An 18,635-nucleotide genomic window follows, 5' to 3' on the forward strand; every position below is an offset into this window, starting at 1 on the left:
AAAATAACTGGCATTATCGTCTGTTGGTTCTCAGTAATATTGTACACAGTAAGATGGTCGCAATGATCATTTCACAACTTCAATTTTTATTCGTAGAATATGTAGAACGATTAAGCTCCAGAAAGAATGTGGAGTTGTTCAGCCCAGAAAATAGGCTGCCCCGATATTTTCGTTCTCTGATGTTATAGTTGTTTGTTGCCACAACAATTCAGTTGCAGTGTGTATTCTCGAAGGTGCTCCAGCACCAGGGAAAATGACACGCAAAGCAAGAACTAGCAGATGTTTCGTAGATGTTAAATTTCTTGAAAAGTTAGCACATAAGTTGAAAATTTAGTGGTATCTTTGCACTTTCTATGCGCTTGTGGTAACAAAGCTTGCCTATTGAAGCGGGTAAATCATAAAACATAGCGGTCAACATAAGCAGCTATGGTTGACAGTGTTGCGAGGGAAGGTGATAAACTATGTTGTTGATTGTACTCTGGGAAGATAACGGCAAAATATATTTAAAGATTTGATTTCGTCGCTTTCCAGCGACAAAATATTGTCGATATCATTTATCGATGATTGCTTAATAAACTTATAGCTGTAGTGAAATCTTCAGCTGTATACGAGTTAGTTGTACATTATTAGGATGCTAAGTTGCAATCTGCCTTTCTTGTTCCTGCATAAATTGAGATTTCAGTACTACAGTTTCCAATACGCTTACGTGATATTCAAGGGTATAATATTGGTTCGGATGAACGAAACCTTGCCACACTGGAGAACATTTTTGTCTTATTTACAGGGGTTCCCCGGTCCTAAAGGTGAAATTGGGCTTCCAGGAGCGCTCGGGCCACCCGTGAGTACACAGCCTTGATGGGCTCGCAGAAGTTGTTATAGTGTTAGTCCGCGGGAGTGCATCCGTCGTTTCGCAAAAAAGTAGGGCAAGGGAACTTATTCGAAGAAAGATAGAACTCATTACGTGCGCTAAAAGAACTATGTATTAGCACCAAAAAACTTGAGGGCAAACTTTGAATTACCCTAGTTTATTAGAGTCCATAATGTGGCAGTTGGGACTCAGTTGTGAATTTGAAGAACAATGTTTAGCCACAAGGCGTGAAGGCAGGGTAATTGGGGCAGCGTGCACTGAAACTCAGTGACTGACTTTTTATAAAATACGGTGTTGAATTGACTTTTACGGACAAGAAAAAAGTTCTATCAAAACGATTACCCTGAAAAAGAAACTTTCTGTGTCCATAAGTTCCAAAAAAAGGGGGGGGGGTGAACAACTAGAAGACACTACTGCAGAGTCAGTATTACAATATAATCGGCCAGCAGAACAAGTTCATAGAAAATGTTACAGAAAAAAGCCGGACTGAGTCAAAGACAGGCTAGTAGGCTTCAAATTGAGTCGTCAATAGATGGGTGCCAATAACGCAGTAACCACAGGATACACAGATAAGTGAAAAGCATTGGAAACGAAATTCAGCCCATATAAATGCTAAGAGACTTATAAAGAAAAGGACGTAGCATAAGACACATTTTAATGTTAAAGGGACCCTGAAAGTTTTTTCAAGCAGTCATGGAATGGATTTACTAAAGAAGCTTAGGGCCTCACGAATTAACCACCGCAAAAATATTGAAACCCCATCCAGCACGAGCGGTGTTACAAAGGTTCGTAGCACAATGAAATTGCATTCTGTTTTCTCTCGTGTTGATGAAAGCAATAGAAGCTAATCAGGGACGGATGGCCAAGGGAAGAGAAATACGTCACGTAAAACTCGTGATCTTGAATACTTTTTTTTTGAATACGCAGCTTTTTAGTGAAATCACGCGCGCACGCATGAAGAAGTCACGGGCTCTTGTGGCGGTTCCTGTAACAACCGAGCGCGCCATGCAAAAAATCAACCCATGGCTCACGAAACAGCTGAGACATATTTTCCAGCTTGTTGCGTTATTGTAGAACAAAGAGAAAGCAATTTTGAGCAGACTTTGAGAATTTATTGTGAATTCCAGGCCGCGTGCTGTGCAATAATATTCGCCTGTCGTGTTCTCGGAAGCCTGTACTATACCGACCGGCGGCGTTTTCTAGTTATGCTCAAACAGTGTTGCAGGTCCCCTTTACGTCAGATTGAACAGATACACTAAACAAAGAAGTGGAGGCCTGAACACTATCAAGAGTTAAGACAGAGAGAGGTGCACATGTAAAATAAGGAGAACTGAAACACGGGCAGCTTACAAGAGATTCGATAACTAAACCCCATTTTCCCAAAATCTTATTCGAAGAGTCAGTAGTGCGGCTATACGTAGTGTACCTGTTAACCTTGAAATAAGAGACTTGTTTTATGGCAGCTATATAGACATGGCAAATATATATATTCCCATGTATATATATTTATTTTTTTTGCCATGTCTTTGCCAAACATATATATTCGCCATGTCTATATAGACATGGCAAATATATGAAGCTGTAGTTCCACTGGCTCGGTCATTCTGCATCCCAAATTCGCATAGTTCATTGCGAATAGTGCGCGCCCAAGAGCTAGTTTTAGGGAAATATTGAAGTAGGTAGTTTGAGATGACTTGAAAGACGGTTTAAAGCAAATAGATGAAGCATATGGGGTTGTAGTAGTGGAATTGTGAAAAAACGTATGCAGAGATATTCTTCCAGGTCATGAAAGCCTGCTGGGTTAATTATGAAAATATTTAGGGGTTGCCTAAATTAAGTAAACGTGCAGGTTCATGGATTCACGCGTCGTGGAGGGCACTTAAAAACTTTAAATATTTGTAAAACATTTTCAGAAATAGAAAACCTTGAAATATTTGCAAGCAATTTTTTCAGAAACCTTTCAAACGTTTGGTGCATGGAACATTGCAGAAAAATGAACAATAACAGCAAAAAGTGGTTTAAAAGTACCTGTTGGACCGTTGCAAAAACGTTTGCTAAATGTTTTCAACATTTCGGAAATGTTTTAGTACACCCAAAAAATGCTACCTGCAAGAAAAGTTACACTTGAAGTTTGAAAAATTATCCTGGTGCAAAATGGTGTTTAGGCTCATGATCTGCCTCGAAAGGCTTGAGTGGGTAGATGAAGGAAAAGTGGCACACGAAATGGTAATGTCATAACGTTTGCAAAGCCGCCATGGTAGGGCTGTACTATAAGGATATTCGTAATCGCATATAAGGAAAGTAAATTGTGTGGCGGAAGTAATCATAGGTAGCCACTAGAGTAGGCCCATCCTAAACATGGCATGAAGCTGAATTGCTTTTTGCCGAGAAATTGCCCAAGGAGGTGAACCCAAACAAGAACACCAAGAAAAGAACTATATATCGGTTTTCTTCATTAAATAAATAGTGCTCACTATATATTCTTCACGTCGATGGCACTGAGGTACATGGTTTGTAATTTTACTTAGTTCTCCAGAGCACATGGTAAGCAGCCAGCACACCTGATGGGGCAGTGATGCCGATCAGAATGTGGTATCCACGAGGTTTCTTAGTATTTTATTTTATTTTATTTACAAGTACCTGACAGGCTCTTCGGGGAGCATTGAGTAAAAGGAGCATAACAAAAAGAAATGAAAAAGAATGCGATACGTGAATCTGAAAAGTGCAACAGTAACGTACTTGCAAGACGGTGAAACAAATTGAATTACATGGCAAAATAATACTAAGAATAACATCAACTATATTAGCTAACGGCAGAATAATATGAAAACAATAATCAGGAAAAGTAAAAGTAGGCCACGAACTATCAACAGAGTAATACTAAGAAACCAATACTCAGAAAGTAATGAAAAAAGAACACTCATTTTTTGCAAAAAGAGCGCCCCGGAAGTCGTGTAAAAGATGTACATCGCTTGAGCGCTCATAGAAAAAAGAAAACAAAGTAGAGGAACTCGTAGCACGGAGCTTCGCACATACTTCGCACAACGAAAGGAAAAAGTTTCCGTGACGTGATACGGCTTGATGTGTATTATGATGATTGTGAATATTTGTTACGATGAATCCTGTAGGGTCGTGAGTTGTCTAGATTTATCCTTATCTGGTTGCGCAGCAGTGTCATTTGAAAGCGAATTCCATAGGCGAATGGCTTGTGGCAAAGCCGAGAAATTAAATGCGTGAGTGTTTCCATACTATAGGTGCGATTGTAGCTTAAGTCGTTGTGAAGACGTCATGATGTGCAGGACGCGCGTACCAATGGCAAGTCTGATGCCTTTTTTTTGGTAAACATATCTATGGAGTTACGACAAAAGTGCCATGTCATGACGATTAGAGTTTGAAGGGAAAGGTTGAGTTTTATCTGCATTACGCTTGACTGATAGATGTAGATACAGCGAATGAATCGACTAGCTCGATTTTGAAGAGCTTCTAACAAGCGGATTAGGTATTCTTGATAAGGAGACCATATGGGAGACGCGAGTTCAAGCGGCGGACGTACACATGTTAGAAACACGAGTTTGCGAATGTCAAGTGGGCAGTTACGCAAGTTGCGGCGAATACACCCGATGTATTTGGAAGCGTGTGCGTATATGGTTGTATATGAAAGGTCCAGGAAAGGCTTGGTGTAAGATCAACGCCTAGGTAATTGTACACTGATGCCTCATGCACTAAGTTTGTATTTATGTAATACGAAAAGCTATGAGCTGAATTTTTACGCGAGAATGTCATTATTTTACATTGATAAGAGTTGAGTCTCAATTGCCAGACCTTTCGGTAACGAGCTGAAGGTCATGCTGTAGAATGAGGTGATCATCAAGGTTTTCCATGGGTCGATATATTATACAATCATCGGCAAATACACGCCAGCAGGATGACATTTTACCAGGTAGATCATTAATGTAAATAAGAAAAAACAAGGGTCTAACCATACTACCCAGTGGTACACCGAAGGTCACATATGTAACGGATGACGTACGATCATTTAAGATTGTGAATTGCTGACGGTTTGTTAGAAAGTTTTGAATTCAAGAGAGTGTGAAGCTGTGTATTTTAAGAACTTATAATTTCGATATTAATTGACAATGATCTACGCGTTCGAAGGCTTTGGAGAAATCAAGAAATAGGCATTCTGTCTGAAGGTCATGATCCATGTCAAAATGTGTGTCTGTTTGAGTTCGAGCGACTGAGTTTTACATGAATAGCCCTTCTAAAACCATGCCGATTAGCAAAGAAAAAATTATTGCACTCCATATGGGTATATACATGCCAAGCAATGACATGTTCAAGCATTTTGCAACAAATGCTTGTCAAAGAAATCGGACGGCAGTTTTCTGGGAAAGTTTTACTACCACTTTTGTGTACTGGTACGACTTTTGCTATTTTCCAGTCTGATGGAAGCTGGCCTGATGATAAAGACTGGCGAAAAATATGACACAAGATTTTACTAGATATTGTGACTGTATTCTTTAAAATTTTGGAGTTGATATTGTAATGACCCAATGATCTCGACAGCTGAAGTTCGGTAATGAGACTTGCAATACCTTCTTCTGTTACGCCGGAGGGTTCCATGTACTGCTAATCTATATCTGCGATTTGCAGAATGTTTGAATGGTTTTCTCATTCAGAAGTATTATTCAGTTTATTACAGCGGCACAAGTAGGCACTTTTTGAGACCTGGCATAACACCAAGATATTTTTAGTAGTAGTTTTGAAATAATTCGCAAAAAAGATTTTTAGTTGAAACCGCTTGGCTGGTGTTGAAGGTATTAGCGACACGAAAAGTTATGTCGGTGTTCTAATAGAAGCGTGGAAGAAGTGCAGTCTGGAGGAACGGTGTCGAGCATCACGTGGTCCTATAAAATATAATTTGTTGCCTAGGCCCTTATCTTGTAGCGAATGAAAGTTCACTCTTGGTATCCGCGTAGTAAGGCTACGTGCGTTTTGGGCTAATGATTTTGTGTCAATGTATTTATTTATTGATTAGAATAAAAATTGGAACGTTTATTGGGCAACGTGCCGTATCTCTGCAGGGTGATAAAGGTGACATTGGCCTACCTGGTGACCCCGGGCCTGCGGGTGATAAGGTAGGTATCTTGCTTCATGCATGTAAGTGGTAAAAGAAACAAATAAAAAGAAAAAAATATTCAAACTGAAAAAATCTGTCGTGCTTAGCAGCGCGTTGAAATTATTCAAACGAAGATGGTCGTAAGTTTTCATTTGCAAGGGAATGAAATTATTCATGAAATAAAACTTCATCTGACACACGAGCTACCAGATTCCTCATACAAATTGACCCTTTCAGAATGATAGGTTATGCTTAAACTGTAATGTATTCTATAGCCATGTTTTAAGTGAAGACAAGCCTTTAAATAGACCTGCATAATTTTCTACGCTGTCATTAGCAATTGCAAAACACTGAGACAAATAACTGAACGGATGTTGCAGTATAGTTGGTTATGCTGCGTCACTCTTCAGAAAATGAAGTGACAGCACATAATTTCCGATAGGTGCTTCAAAATAAAAAAAAATATAAATTTTGTACATTTTCAGATCTTCTTAACATCCATCGCTGCGCCTGTAAACGTTCACAAGGCCTAAAGCTATATTTAGGCAAACGTAAAAGCCCGTGTGAAGAACTGTTCACGTTTCAGATGCATTGCCTTGCTGATAATAATCTAAACGGCGAGAACAGAACGCCGGAACGACTTGTAAATATGCTTATGTAAACAGTTTTCCAACTCTCGCTTTGTACGAGCTGCAAAGAAGTGTATCAAAGTGTACCATGGATGTTCTAGGCAGTCCCCGCTATTGGCAATAGGAACTTGTCATGCTCATGTTCCGGTCTGACCAGCGTATTAGCTGGCCACAAGTGTACGTAGAATGAAGGTGTAAAGCAGCATCGCTTCATATATACAGTAATCGTAAAGATATTCCCGCCTAATTTATTTCATTTATAGCAAGCTTCCTTAATAAGAAGAGTATTACTCGTTTCTTACCAAGCTCCACATGTTCAAGGTGAAATCTTATGCTTGCTATAAGTTTGCCTTCCCTATACGTCTACACGGTCCCTTATTTGCTACTTACCATATACATTGCGAGGCGCAATCATCAACTTTTAGCTATCTCCCCAAGAGATAGGAAGGTGAGCTTGATAATCAATTATAGATACTTTTGACAACAATTCAACTCGGAGCGCTGCTCAAAGAGCGTTGGCAGAATAATGCTAGTGTATCTCCAAGAGACAGAAAAAGTTGGTATGAGTATTAATATCGGCAAGTGTATACAATATATTCTGTCAGGACTTAGAGAAAAAAGTCTTACTGCGCTAGCTTTGTAATCAACAGAGGAAATAGCTAAATGTTTACCATAATGCCGGGATATGAGGGCTGAGCGCATAAAGGCAAAGTCGAAGGCAACAACGACTAAGAGAATGAGACGGGATCAGAGAATTCGGAGAAGCATGATGTATACGTTGAAGTGTGTAGATAGGTCAATCTCAAAGTGACCATGGTCTCTACGAGAGTATGATAACTCCGACGCTGATTATGGATAATGACGTACTGCTTGGGAGTCTCAGGATGATTGGAAAAAGCAGCCATGCTTCGCGTGCCCATTGTCTACCAGTGATCTGTGCTTACAAATGCAGTTTGCTCAAGGCTTTCATAGCGGAACATAACTTTCAATTCGCTATTAGGTGTTCGATTATGATTGTTGCTATTTGTAACATTTGGTACGCAACTACAGTGCAGCTAATGTAATGAACTCATCTCATGTTTCTGGACGTCATGGCTGTGATTTGTTGACACAAAATGGACGGCGTCATTTTCGTAAGAGTGCGAAGTTGGGCTTGTTGGTGATGCATAAATGTTGACATCGCGCAAATATTTAACGCAGGGCAAGAAAAAGAACGAACGCGTGCTCTTGGTGCCCGCGTGACTTCGTGCACACAATAATTCTAGATTTAATCACGCATTGCATTCTCTTTTATTGCAGGGACGGAATGGTGCCATCGGTCCACCGGGGCCATTGGGTCCAAAGGGAGACAAGGTGAGGAAACGCATCATGATTTTCCCTCATGATGTCGTGGTGCACTTTATTTTTGATGCTATTCTAGCGGTGGCAGTGGTGATGGGCGTTGTGGTTGTGATTTTGCAGAGGCAGGGTTAGCCTGGCCTAAAAAGCTGGCCATTGTTCCAGCTGGGAATCTCTTATAGTATAGGCGTCAGTCACCAATATCACTCAGCCCATTGTCTCGCAGGAAAGCCGTCAGGGTTTGTTGCACGCAATTCCGTGTCGCTGTGGGTGCTTCAGAAAAAAATGACATCTTCCGATGTCCTGTGCTTGTGACAACCTTTCTGCAAGCTGCGTACCACCTCTGTTCCTTCTCTGAGAAACTGCGGGCATAGCTAAATGAAATGTTCGATGTCACCGATGTCACCACAAACGGCACAAAACGGGGAAGCGCCTCGCCCTGTCTTGAATGACCAAGCCTGCGTGTATGCGGAGTCAGGTCTTATCCGGCAAAAAGCGTCGCTTGTTCTCTAGAAAGTCCGTGTATTACGCATGACTGATGCGGAAACTTGTGATTCGCGCTGAAGTGATTGCATATTACATCCTTGTTGTTCTGGGAAGTTTTAGGAAATCTTATTTTTGGAACGCAAGTTGGCGCTTTGCCTGAAAGGGTACCAGCTTTTTTATTGCTTTCGATTCCATCGTGGGATGGGATTCATTAAAATTTTACAATAAAGCTTTTCCCGATCAGGTGTTTAATGAGCGCCTGAGTTTGTCTACTGAATATTTTATGTGAGAACCCTTGACGCAGTCGCTGTAACGCAGCCTGTGAGTTCGCACTACCACATCTCGTGTAGAAAGCGTTTGCTATTTTCGCCAAGCCGGGACGATTGCTGCGCTTTCTACTGTTGTGGACGCCACAACATGATCTAGGCGGGCAGACTATGACACGCCTAGGGAGGGTATGCAGAAAGCCGCGTCGCAGCTATCTGTCCGTGTGCGCACTGATCCCTCAGTGTAAACTTGTAGGTGACCATGGTACGTGGTGCTCAAACAGTCCAACACCAGAAACTTTGCTTTCTCAGCTGGAACAGTGCGTTTCGTCGGCAGTTTAGAAACCCTGAAGTTACAGGTAACGTCTACAAAGGACTATAGCGGGTCGATAGAGCTCCGTTGAGGCGATTTAAAGCCTAAATGTCGAAATGTGTTCAATGCCGTGTAAAAATGTGAGTCAGTTCTTGCTCTCAGCCACTGGAGAAAGGCCGTTCCTGTGGAGGACTCGCCCAGTCTTGTTAGCTGCGTCAACAAAGCCTGAGACGCCAGGAGACGAAATGGTAGAGACTCAGCTTCATCGCTGACCGTCTTGTTTGACGCCGCCTGAGGGACTCCCATCGCCAATCGAAGACAATTTCTGTGCACTGCCTCTAAGCGTTCAAACTCGCGTGGTGTTGGCGACATCAGTGGCAGCTGGTAAAGAATGTGGCTTGTTATGAGCGCAGCGTTCAGCTTAAACATTGACATAGAATTGTTGCCCCAGCGTACACATGCCATTGGCGAAGAGTGTTGAGTCTCTGCACAGATGTGGCCACAATGTCATCAACCAGTCATCGCCCTAGTAACGTATCATCGAAGGTAACACCTAGGAAATTAACACTCGTCGAACAACGGATGTCACCTACTGCTTGCGTTGAAAGTACTATACCATACCCCACATTTTCTTTTTCCTAAATATGTCTTTTCGTGGGACAAAGCGAGTGAGCACTTGATTAAAGAGAGAAAACTTACACAAAGTTCTGACTGAAAATCCGAAGAAGCTAAGGTACCCAGGTCACACTAAGTCACAAGACAGGGTCTGTGGTGAAACACTTACTGGGACGTGTGCGGCGGCTTCATGTGGTTTTCGGCGCGCAGGGTGAAATTTCGAAGTTCATGGGCTTCTCGTGATCATGATAGCATGCGGGGTTGAAAGTGAAGCTCTGTGCGATGATGATCAGTGTGAGAGTTGACAAAAAACGCATACAGTGCAAGTGGTACTACTTTATAAAACCACCACAATAGAAATTCAGCGCTTCAGACACTGCTGGAACAGCAAATTTTGTCAAACAAGAGAACGTGAAGTTCCAATCACTAGACTACGCTGTCAAACTCTATATCTTAATTTTTATTTACACAGAGCTGGTCTGGCGGCTTCTCCTAACTGTTCTTTTTGTGGAGCACGTGATACAACTCAACATTATCTCAATTCCTGTACCGGATATTCCACGTTATGACATAATACTTTAGATACCGTTTACAACTCCTTAGGCTAGATCTAAATTTACCAAATGTGCTTTTGTTTGGGGCTTTGTCTCCGGGCCACAAAGGCGGGAAGGTTGACGATGCCTCGGCGGAGTCTATTAAATGTTCAAAGAGATTTCTATCATAAAGCCAACGCACTCTCCTATTTTCTGACTGGCGTGTAAATTCCTGTATATTATTTTGTAAATTATGTATCTCTGAGTTACTACCTATGTTTTTACTTATTTATTGGTAGTATTTGCAATTTTGTTATAATAGTGCAGCTTTCACCTTTACCTGGACGACATTTAATCAAATTATTAAGAATTTTTTTCGAAAACGACTCAGTTCTTGGCCAATCGCCTAGCGTGGGTGTGTGCGACTGTCTAAGATTCTAATCTACACTCAATTTTTGGCCGATCCCCCACAGTGGGTATGAACCACAGTTCATGGGTGAACAAAAACAAGAACGAGCTTGAGCGACGGGGACCACTCGGCGAGTGGCATAGAGGCATCGGTGACCGACCATTAGGCCAAGCTCCGACGTCACAATCTTGCCTGCTGGTACAGGCCTCGCATGGCTTTCCACGATCACGGGGTCTTCCTAGGTTGGTCTCCACCCACCTGTACCCCGCGGCCATCTCTGGTGACGTTTCTGGTGGCTGGCCAACAGTTATTCCTGTCACTGGCTTGTCATGGTACCTGGCGTTGCTCGAGGCTGCTCTTAACGTAGTCCTCGGGGTGCTGTTTCAGAAGCGGATGCTGCCACGTGTCAGGATGTTCCATGGCACATTTTCGCTGGGCCTGGCTGTGCCCCGGCAGTTACCCGTGGTTCAACGCTCCAGGCCATCCTGGCACTGAGTGGCCTTGCCCCGGTCCTTGGCGTGACGGCCTCATTGTGCACCGCCACCTAGGCCTGAGCTCAAGTGCTACCCACCGCCAGTTCGGGATACACTGACGAGTGGTGGGAGCCTCGAACTCTGACCGCGCCACGACTGACACACCAAAATCTACCCAGCGTGACGTGAGTGCAAAGACTTCAGTGTTGGTCGCTGAAAAAAATACACAATAGCAACTGTGTAGCTGTTCTGTCGTCTGGTCCTACGTGAGTCAACGTGTACACAAAGCGATCTCACTTTATCCTCGACCGTTCTCTGTGCACGTCTTGCTAGCCTGAACCCACATTCACCCACAATTTCGGCGAGCCTGCCAGGATTGTGCCAAAATTGTTAGCAAATGTGGCCGCAAGCTAGCCAGCCGTGCACAGAGAACGTTGGAGGACAAAGAGAGATGGCCTTATGAACATACCGACGAACGTAGTAGTATCGGTTTCCCCTTCAAATTAAATCGATCACCAGGTTTTTTAATCGCGTCGCTATTGAATTTAATCCAGGTGCCAGATAGTTATACGACGTGGTAATGAAATAGTTTAAGTGCCACGTTATTCAATTCTGATGTTATTTTAATTAAAGGTGAAGCCTCACTTGACAAGGGGTTCAAGAATGTTCAAATTGCTATAATTTCACGTCAGAGAGGTGTAACTAAGAAATTTTATTATTTAGGAACTTTTTTCATGCGAAACCGAAAATCACCTTAACTGTGAAGTGAACCACAAAGAAAACAGTCTCTGCTGACTTTGCGCAACTACGTGCACTTCCATAAGTAACTCTCAACTATATCGTGCCGACATGGGAATCAAACGAAAAGAAATAGCGATTGCTTTGTGATGGCTTAATTTTCGCCAACAATGGGTGGCACAAGTCTCGTGACTTCGTGCATCTTGCACCAGTTCATGGGTGATCCCCACTGTCTGTCTGTCTGTCTGTCTGTCTGTCTGTCTGTCTGTCTGTCTGTCTGTCTGTCTGTCTGTCTGTCTGTCTGTCTGTCTGTCTGTCTGTCTGTCTGTCTGTCTGTCTGTCTGTCTGTCTGTCTGTCTGTCTGTCTGTCTGAATGTCTATGTGTGGTCCTCAACTCTGTCGACACGAATATCAAACAAATAGACATCGAAGCAGCTTTCTGGTTGAATGAGTCGCACAAGTAACGCCTTCAAAAGCTCGTTATTTGAAACAGTAAGTGCGCAGCTCATTATTTAGCAGAACTGGTTGGTGATAGCAAAATTTTTTTAAAGAAGGAATAGGATACATTGTTTTTTTATTTGAACTGTATTGATGTTGTGCGAAATAAAAATTAGAAGTCAAGGTGAGCGTGAATTCCTCGTTCGGTTGACTGGATCGATACCCGCAAACATAGATGTGTTAGCAATTGAACTACAATAGAAGGCGTTCGATCTTCTACGTTGCGTGGTATATATGTGCGCTTAATCCACAGGAGTGTTAGCCAGCGCCCTGTAATACCCTGCAAGCACTTGACACTTGCTTTGATGCACCCGGTTACCGTTCAGGCAGTCGGCCCATTGGGAAATTGCTCATTATGGCGATTGTCAATTCCACATTTTGTTTCAGATGGACATCCGTGTACTTAATTGACTAATTTGCTATCGTTATGTCCATCTGGATGGAATGAGTCCTTTAAGGATACGCTCACTAGAACTTCAAATGATCGTACAATAGGATGGCTTTAATAGAAGTGAAATTCCGAGGTATGCTTATCTGTTTGTATAAAAGGGCTCAAATTAGTACACTCGTTGATCTATCAATACTTGTTCCTAGTTTGGCAGCACTGAAACTGAATGAGAGAAGCTGTTTGATCGAGCTGGCCTGCCCTTCACATGACCCGGCAGTTAAGCGCAGTGTGTCTGAAAAAAGAAAGATGTGCTCCTCAAGTGACTCGCTCTCCACGTGTTACTCTTGCTACATAGAGATTACAGCAGCTTCCATAAGCCTCTTGTGCCTATGCTGTTTTTTTGTGAAGCCCGGCGGAGTCATGAGTATCCAAAGTGCTTGCTGTAGACAGAAAAACGAACATCGACATGTTAAGATGGGGCGGAGACTTGAAGCAGCTGGGTCTACAGATGAATCAACATCAAGGCTGTGCAGTACGTTGGCACTAAAGACCGAAATCCTGCAAGAAAGCGTGGGGGATCTGGCAAAAAGCTGAAGCCAGATGTGGCTAGTGCAGTCTGCAGCACAGAAGATAAAAACGCTGCATTTACGTTGAATCAAATGTGCGTGGCCATATCAAAAGTGTACTAAGGGCTACAGAATAATACATCAACCATTGAGAGACTTCTCGAATTTATGTAGACGAGACGAACTACAACGTGTGACGCTCCCGAAGCTCGAAGCTCGGGCGAAGCGCAAAACGCCGGTCGTACGGGTCGTTCGATGCAGGAAAAGTCTCAACATTATTAATATAACGTGCAGGTCCGCAGGAGCCCTTATTGACAGGAACGCTGTAGACAAATTTTACTTGGTGGTGTACAATGAATTTCATGTGGACGCCACAAATAAAATTCAAGAGAACGACCCAAATAGCCACTGGTATTGTTCTAAACGCACCAGCACACCATCGAGCGCAAAACTCCATCCTGGCAAGCGCAACTCAGTCACTTAAGAAGCTGCCATCATACTGCCCTTCTGCAATGCCATTCAAGAAGTGTTTTGAAAGTCCCAGTCTCACGTTAGGCTTACCTGAGAGAGCGCTGCGAAGAATGACTCACGACTCCAACGATCATCCGGAAAATAACAGCGTCGGTGGAAGATACTCATGGTGGCCGCTGTAAGCACCGTGCAGCAAGTGCAACATGCGGACTGCGAGTCATATGACGAGCTCACCTTTTCTATCGGAGACACCACGCTGACCATCAAGGTCATGTAAAAGGCAGCACAGTTCAGAGAAACAGCTTCTCTCACTATTTGCTGGCAACCTTGAAACAAATATTGATGGATCAACGAGTGTACAGATCTGAGCACTTTTATAAAACAAAGGTACATACCTAGGAGTTTCACTTCTATTAAAGCCGTCCAAATATATGACTATTTGTAGTTTCAGTGACCGTATTGGCTGAAAGGGCTCATTCCTTCCAGGCAGACTTAAGCAACAAATTGGTCTTCTCGTTATGTGGATGTTCATCGGAAATCAAAATGTAGCAGTCGGGCAATTTTCCCGACTGCCTGCACGGTAACCAGGTCGATCAAAGCAAGTGCAGAAGTGCTTGTAGGGTATTGTAGGGTGCTGGCTAACACTCCAATGGATTAAGCAAACATAAAAATCATGGAAAGTAGGTGAGCGAACGCCCTTCGTTGTACTTCAATTGGTAACGCATCGAATCCGTATTTCTAAGTTTGCGGGTACAGATTCAGTTAGAGGAACGGAAAATTGGCGTCCACCTTAATTTGTTTTCATTTCATTCGAAGACATTATTGTACAATGAAAGTAGCAATGTGACCTATTCTATCTTTAAATAACTGTCTGTTGCCATCGTAAGTTCTGCCAAACAAAAACCGTAGCATTAAATGCATCAAATAACCAGCTTCTGAAGGAATGACGTGTGCGACAACCAATATAAGGGGGAGTGGCTTCGATGCCCATTTGTTCAATATTCATGTCGAAAGAGCTGCGGATCCCACATCAGCTGGTGTAATGTGCACAAAGTGAAGTGAGTCAGTCAGGTGACGTGAAGTTCTTGAGACACGAGTCATCGCAAAGCGCTTGTGATCTTTTTTTGTTTGATTCCCATGTCAGTATAGTTAAAAATTACTCGTGAAGGTAAAGAAAGTTGCATGTAGTCATGTGACTTGCTTTTCGTCGATGTCTGGCGGGCGTGACAAACGTACTATTGTAGAGCTGCTTTGAAGCCCCTCGATTGGTATTCATGTTGTTAGGGTTGGGAATCAACATGAACTGGTCCAAGATGAACGAAGTCACGCGACTTACTCACGCGACCCGAAGAAGACAAGCAGACTGGGTGAGTTAGGAGAGTTTCATGATAAAAATATAAAACAGCGCATATACATATGAGTAGGAAAGAAGCCACACACAGAGCGCAGAACTTGCAACTATTGTGTACTGTGTCTAAGCACTGATTTATTACTTCGCGACCCGTTCTTGTTTGACGCCGTCTTCACGATTTCCGTTTGTTTCATTCTCATGTAGGCCCGACATAGTTGAGACTTAATCATGAAGGTGTTTTCAAACTGCAGAAAGTCACGTGAGACTGTTCTCTTCGTGGTTAATTTTAGAGTGAAGACGCATTTTGGCGTCCCATGACAAGTTGATTAAATAATGAAAGCAGTTCGGTTAGGTATTCTTGACTTGAAATTATAACATTGTGAACATCCTTGGAGCCCTTGTCAAGTATGGCTTCACCTTAGGTTAAATTTACTAACAACAGAATTAAATTGCGTGGCATAAATTATTTCATTGCCACGTCGACTGGTAGGTGCACAGAAAACGCTCTAGGACAAAGTGAGATCAGTTTATGTACACGTTGACGCACGTAGGACCAGACGAGACACCAGCTACACAGTTGATATTGTGTGTTTTTGCAGTGACCAACACTGCAATCTTTGCACTCACGTCACACTGCATAGATCTTGGTATGTTAGTCATGGTGTGGTCAGAGTTCGAGGCTCCTACAACTCGTCGGCGTAGCCTGAACTGGCGATGGGAAGCACTTGAGCTCAGGCCTAGATGGTGGTGCACAGTGAGGCCGTCATGCCAACGACAGGGGCACGGCCAGTCAGCGCAATCATGGGCTGACGCGTTGAACATGGGTCAGTACCGCGGCGTAGCCTGGCCCAGCGAAGAAGTGTCGGGAAGATCCTGATACGTTGCAGCTTTGCTCCTGGAACAACATCTCGAGGACTACGGCAAGAACAGCCAACTACCGGCCAGCCACCAAGAAGTCAAGACAGACAGCCGCAGGGTACAAGTGGGGCGGAGCCTATCCTAGGAAAACCCCGCAATCATGGAAAGCCGGAACTAGGCCCGGACAAGCAGGCACGATTGTGATGTTGAACGTGCCTGCTTGTCCGAGCCTAGTTCCGGACAAGCAGGCACGATCGTCACCGATGCACGATGCCCAGTCACCGATGCGTCTTTGTCGCTCGTTGAGTGTTGTACCACACACAACTTCCTTCGTCGGCTCTCGCACTAACGATCGTCACACACCACTTCACTTAGGCCTCAGACGCTACCATCACCCCTTCAAATTGGGATGCTCTGTGGACACCATGTGGTATTCGGACACCGAACACCACACGAAGCAGTGAATGTTTTTCCACAGCTTCACAGCAGAGCTGGTGGGTACCTAGTTGGTTCGAGCTTGGCTAGGTTTTCTTAATTTTGAAAAGTGTTACTAGAGCAATTAGTACGTGCGTGTGCACACTGCTACACAATTCGTTTACGCAATCTATTTAGAAAAAGGGAGGGTCCCCATTTCTGATCACCTGTGACAACCTGTGCTACAGCATGTGCCCGCTATTCATTAGCCATCACGTAGGAGCACCGAGTCAACACGGTTTCAGTAGATTAGTGAGCTTATTTGGGGCAAGGAACCCAAATAGTTTAATCTGACTAGCATGTCTTTTCTAGTAACTACCATTTTAAAGCCTAACTGGGGTGGTATTAGCGACAAAGGTAATTGTGACTAATTAGATTGTCTTGATAAGCACAAATTAGTGGTGATAAAGATAGGCTGGTTAAGTGTTCGACTTAAATATCCAAATTATTATACCTATTGAGGTTCTAACGTGCTCCCCTTGGCTTAACTAAGCTCAGCTTAACTTGGCTTGACGCGGCAAAGGCAAGCTCGGCATGACGCCGATTGTTTTCTTTCTACTCCACACAGGAGAATGTCGTGCATAACAGCTTTGCTGTAAAACCCTAGAGATTCGTTTACAGTTATGATCTCTGCCATTTTAAGTAATGTAAAAGTATTTTAGACAAGCTTGCATGCCCTTTCTTTTTCTCTCGAGAAAAATATTACTAGGCGCCAACGGGTTTGAAAACCGGCTAACTTCCCTGTCTTTCCACTTGTTTCTTCATTCCTTGTCCGCCTATTGATGAGGTCACATGTCATGTAATTTCGGTTTTGTGCCACATCAAAGCTTTTTTCATCTTGATTCTAAAAGAGGCTTTTACTTTAGGGTGACATGGGAGGTCTTGGTCCTCTTGGTAGAGACGGACTTCCGGGAGCAAGGGTGAGTTCTTTTTTTCTGTTAATTTTGCAATGGGGATAACATACTGGCCATTACTGTAACAGAATATATATACACAGAACCTCGCATCAAGCTGCTTGAGCTCCCCACCCCCTCACACAAACATACGCGGTACACACTTTTTTACTGAGACGATGTATTCATGACATATACGCCCCTCAGAGCAATCGTTCACACTTTTTTTTTATTTTCACTTGCGGGTTAACCTAACCATAATCCCCTCATAATGTGCTCTCGAAAACTGAACTCATCACACCTGAAGAATGTTGCAGTGTACACGCTATGTAGCAGTAACCTTGTGATTATTGCCCGTAACAACTTAATTTGCTGGTTACAAAGCAAACACAGTAATAGTTATTTCCTTCATGTTAAAGGTCACAAACAAAAGCGTCGTTGCAAATCTGCACATGTGTGTAAATGGCCTCGTATATTTTTCTCCTTGTTGGTGTCCCTAACAGGGCTATTTTAATGAAACCGTATGCCTGACTAATTCGGAGGTTTCATATTTTAATGGTAGGGGCTTCCGGGACCACCGGGACCCATTGGAGCACCAGGAGAGGATGGAGACAAGGTGAGTGACAAGGACGGTGGCCTGCTGCTTTAAAAAAGTTTAGTGCTGCACCTTACTTTTGATAAAACAAATTTTAGCACATTGCTAAATGAATTATCACGCACTTAGGGATTGTACCTCCTGTAAAGTATGTGTACTTCATTACATACACAATTTCACAAAACCTCTTCCACGAGAACACTGTTACTTTTCGAAATGCCTGTGAGGCCAGGAAACGCTGCCAATCGGCAGTCGCGGCTCCCCGCAGAACACACGAGTCAAACATTTGAGCGCAGCAGGTGACCTGGGATGTACAATAAATTCTCAGTTGGCTACAAAAATCCTTTCTTTTCTCTCTAGTATGGGATAACAAAAGAGAGAAAGCAATTGCAGTGCGAGACTAATCTTTGTAACACCGCTCACGCTGGACGGAATGTAAAAACTTTTGCGGTAGTCAATTCAGGAAGCAGAAAGCATCTTAAGGAAAGCCATCACTTAGTAGCCAAGAAAAGTGTTGCAGGCCTCCTTTAGAATGTTTTGCAAAGGTTATTAAATCGTCTTAAACTTCAAATACACTTGTTCTAGGTCCTTCATTGAAAACAACACATGCGTCTATAAAGAAGTCAAGTAAACCTCGCACAATAATACTTCTCCTGCAGGGTGACTCAGGCCTGCCTGGTCTGAAAGGGCTGAAAGGTACCAAGGGTGATACGGTAAGTAGCCTTGGCAATTCATATAGACTGACATAGGTTCT

The 18,635-nt window shown here is 43.1% G+C and overlaps 1 protein-coding gene across 1 annotated transcript in view; it reads left to right on the forward strand.

Moving 5' to 3' along the window:
- The window catches only part of LOC119162165 (uncharacterized), a 123,534-nt gene that overhangs the window by 87,643 nt on the left and 17,256 nt on the right, over nt 1-18,635 (forward strand). The window contains exons 38-43 of the mRNA XM_075879360.1: nt 785-838; nt 5,953-6,006; nt 7,916-7,969; nt 17,260-17,313; nt 17,849-17,902; nt 18,541-18,594. Of these exons, the coding sequence (XP_075735475.1) occupies nt 785-838; nt 5,953-6,006; nt 7,916-7,969; nt 17,260-17,313; nt 17,849-17,902; nt 18,541-18,594 (324 nt within the window). The remainder of the gene's footprint in view (nt 1-784; nt 839-5,952; nt 6,007-7,915; nt 7,970-17,259; nt 17,314-17,848; nt 17,903-18,540; nt 18,595-18,635) is intronic.

This window comes from Rhipicephalus microplus, chromosome X (assembly GCF_043290135.1).
Source record: "Rhipicephalus microplus isolate Deutch F79 chromosome X, USDA_Rmic, whole genome shotgun sequence".
Taxonomy (NCBI): Eukaryota; Metazoa; Arthropoda; class Arachnida; order Ixodida; family Ixodidae; genus Rhipicephalus; species Rhipicephalus microplus.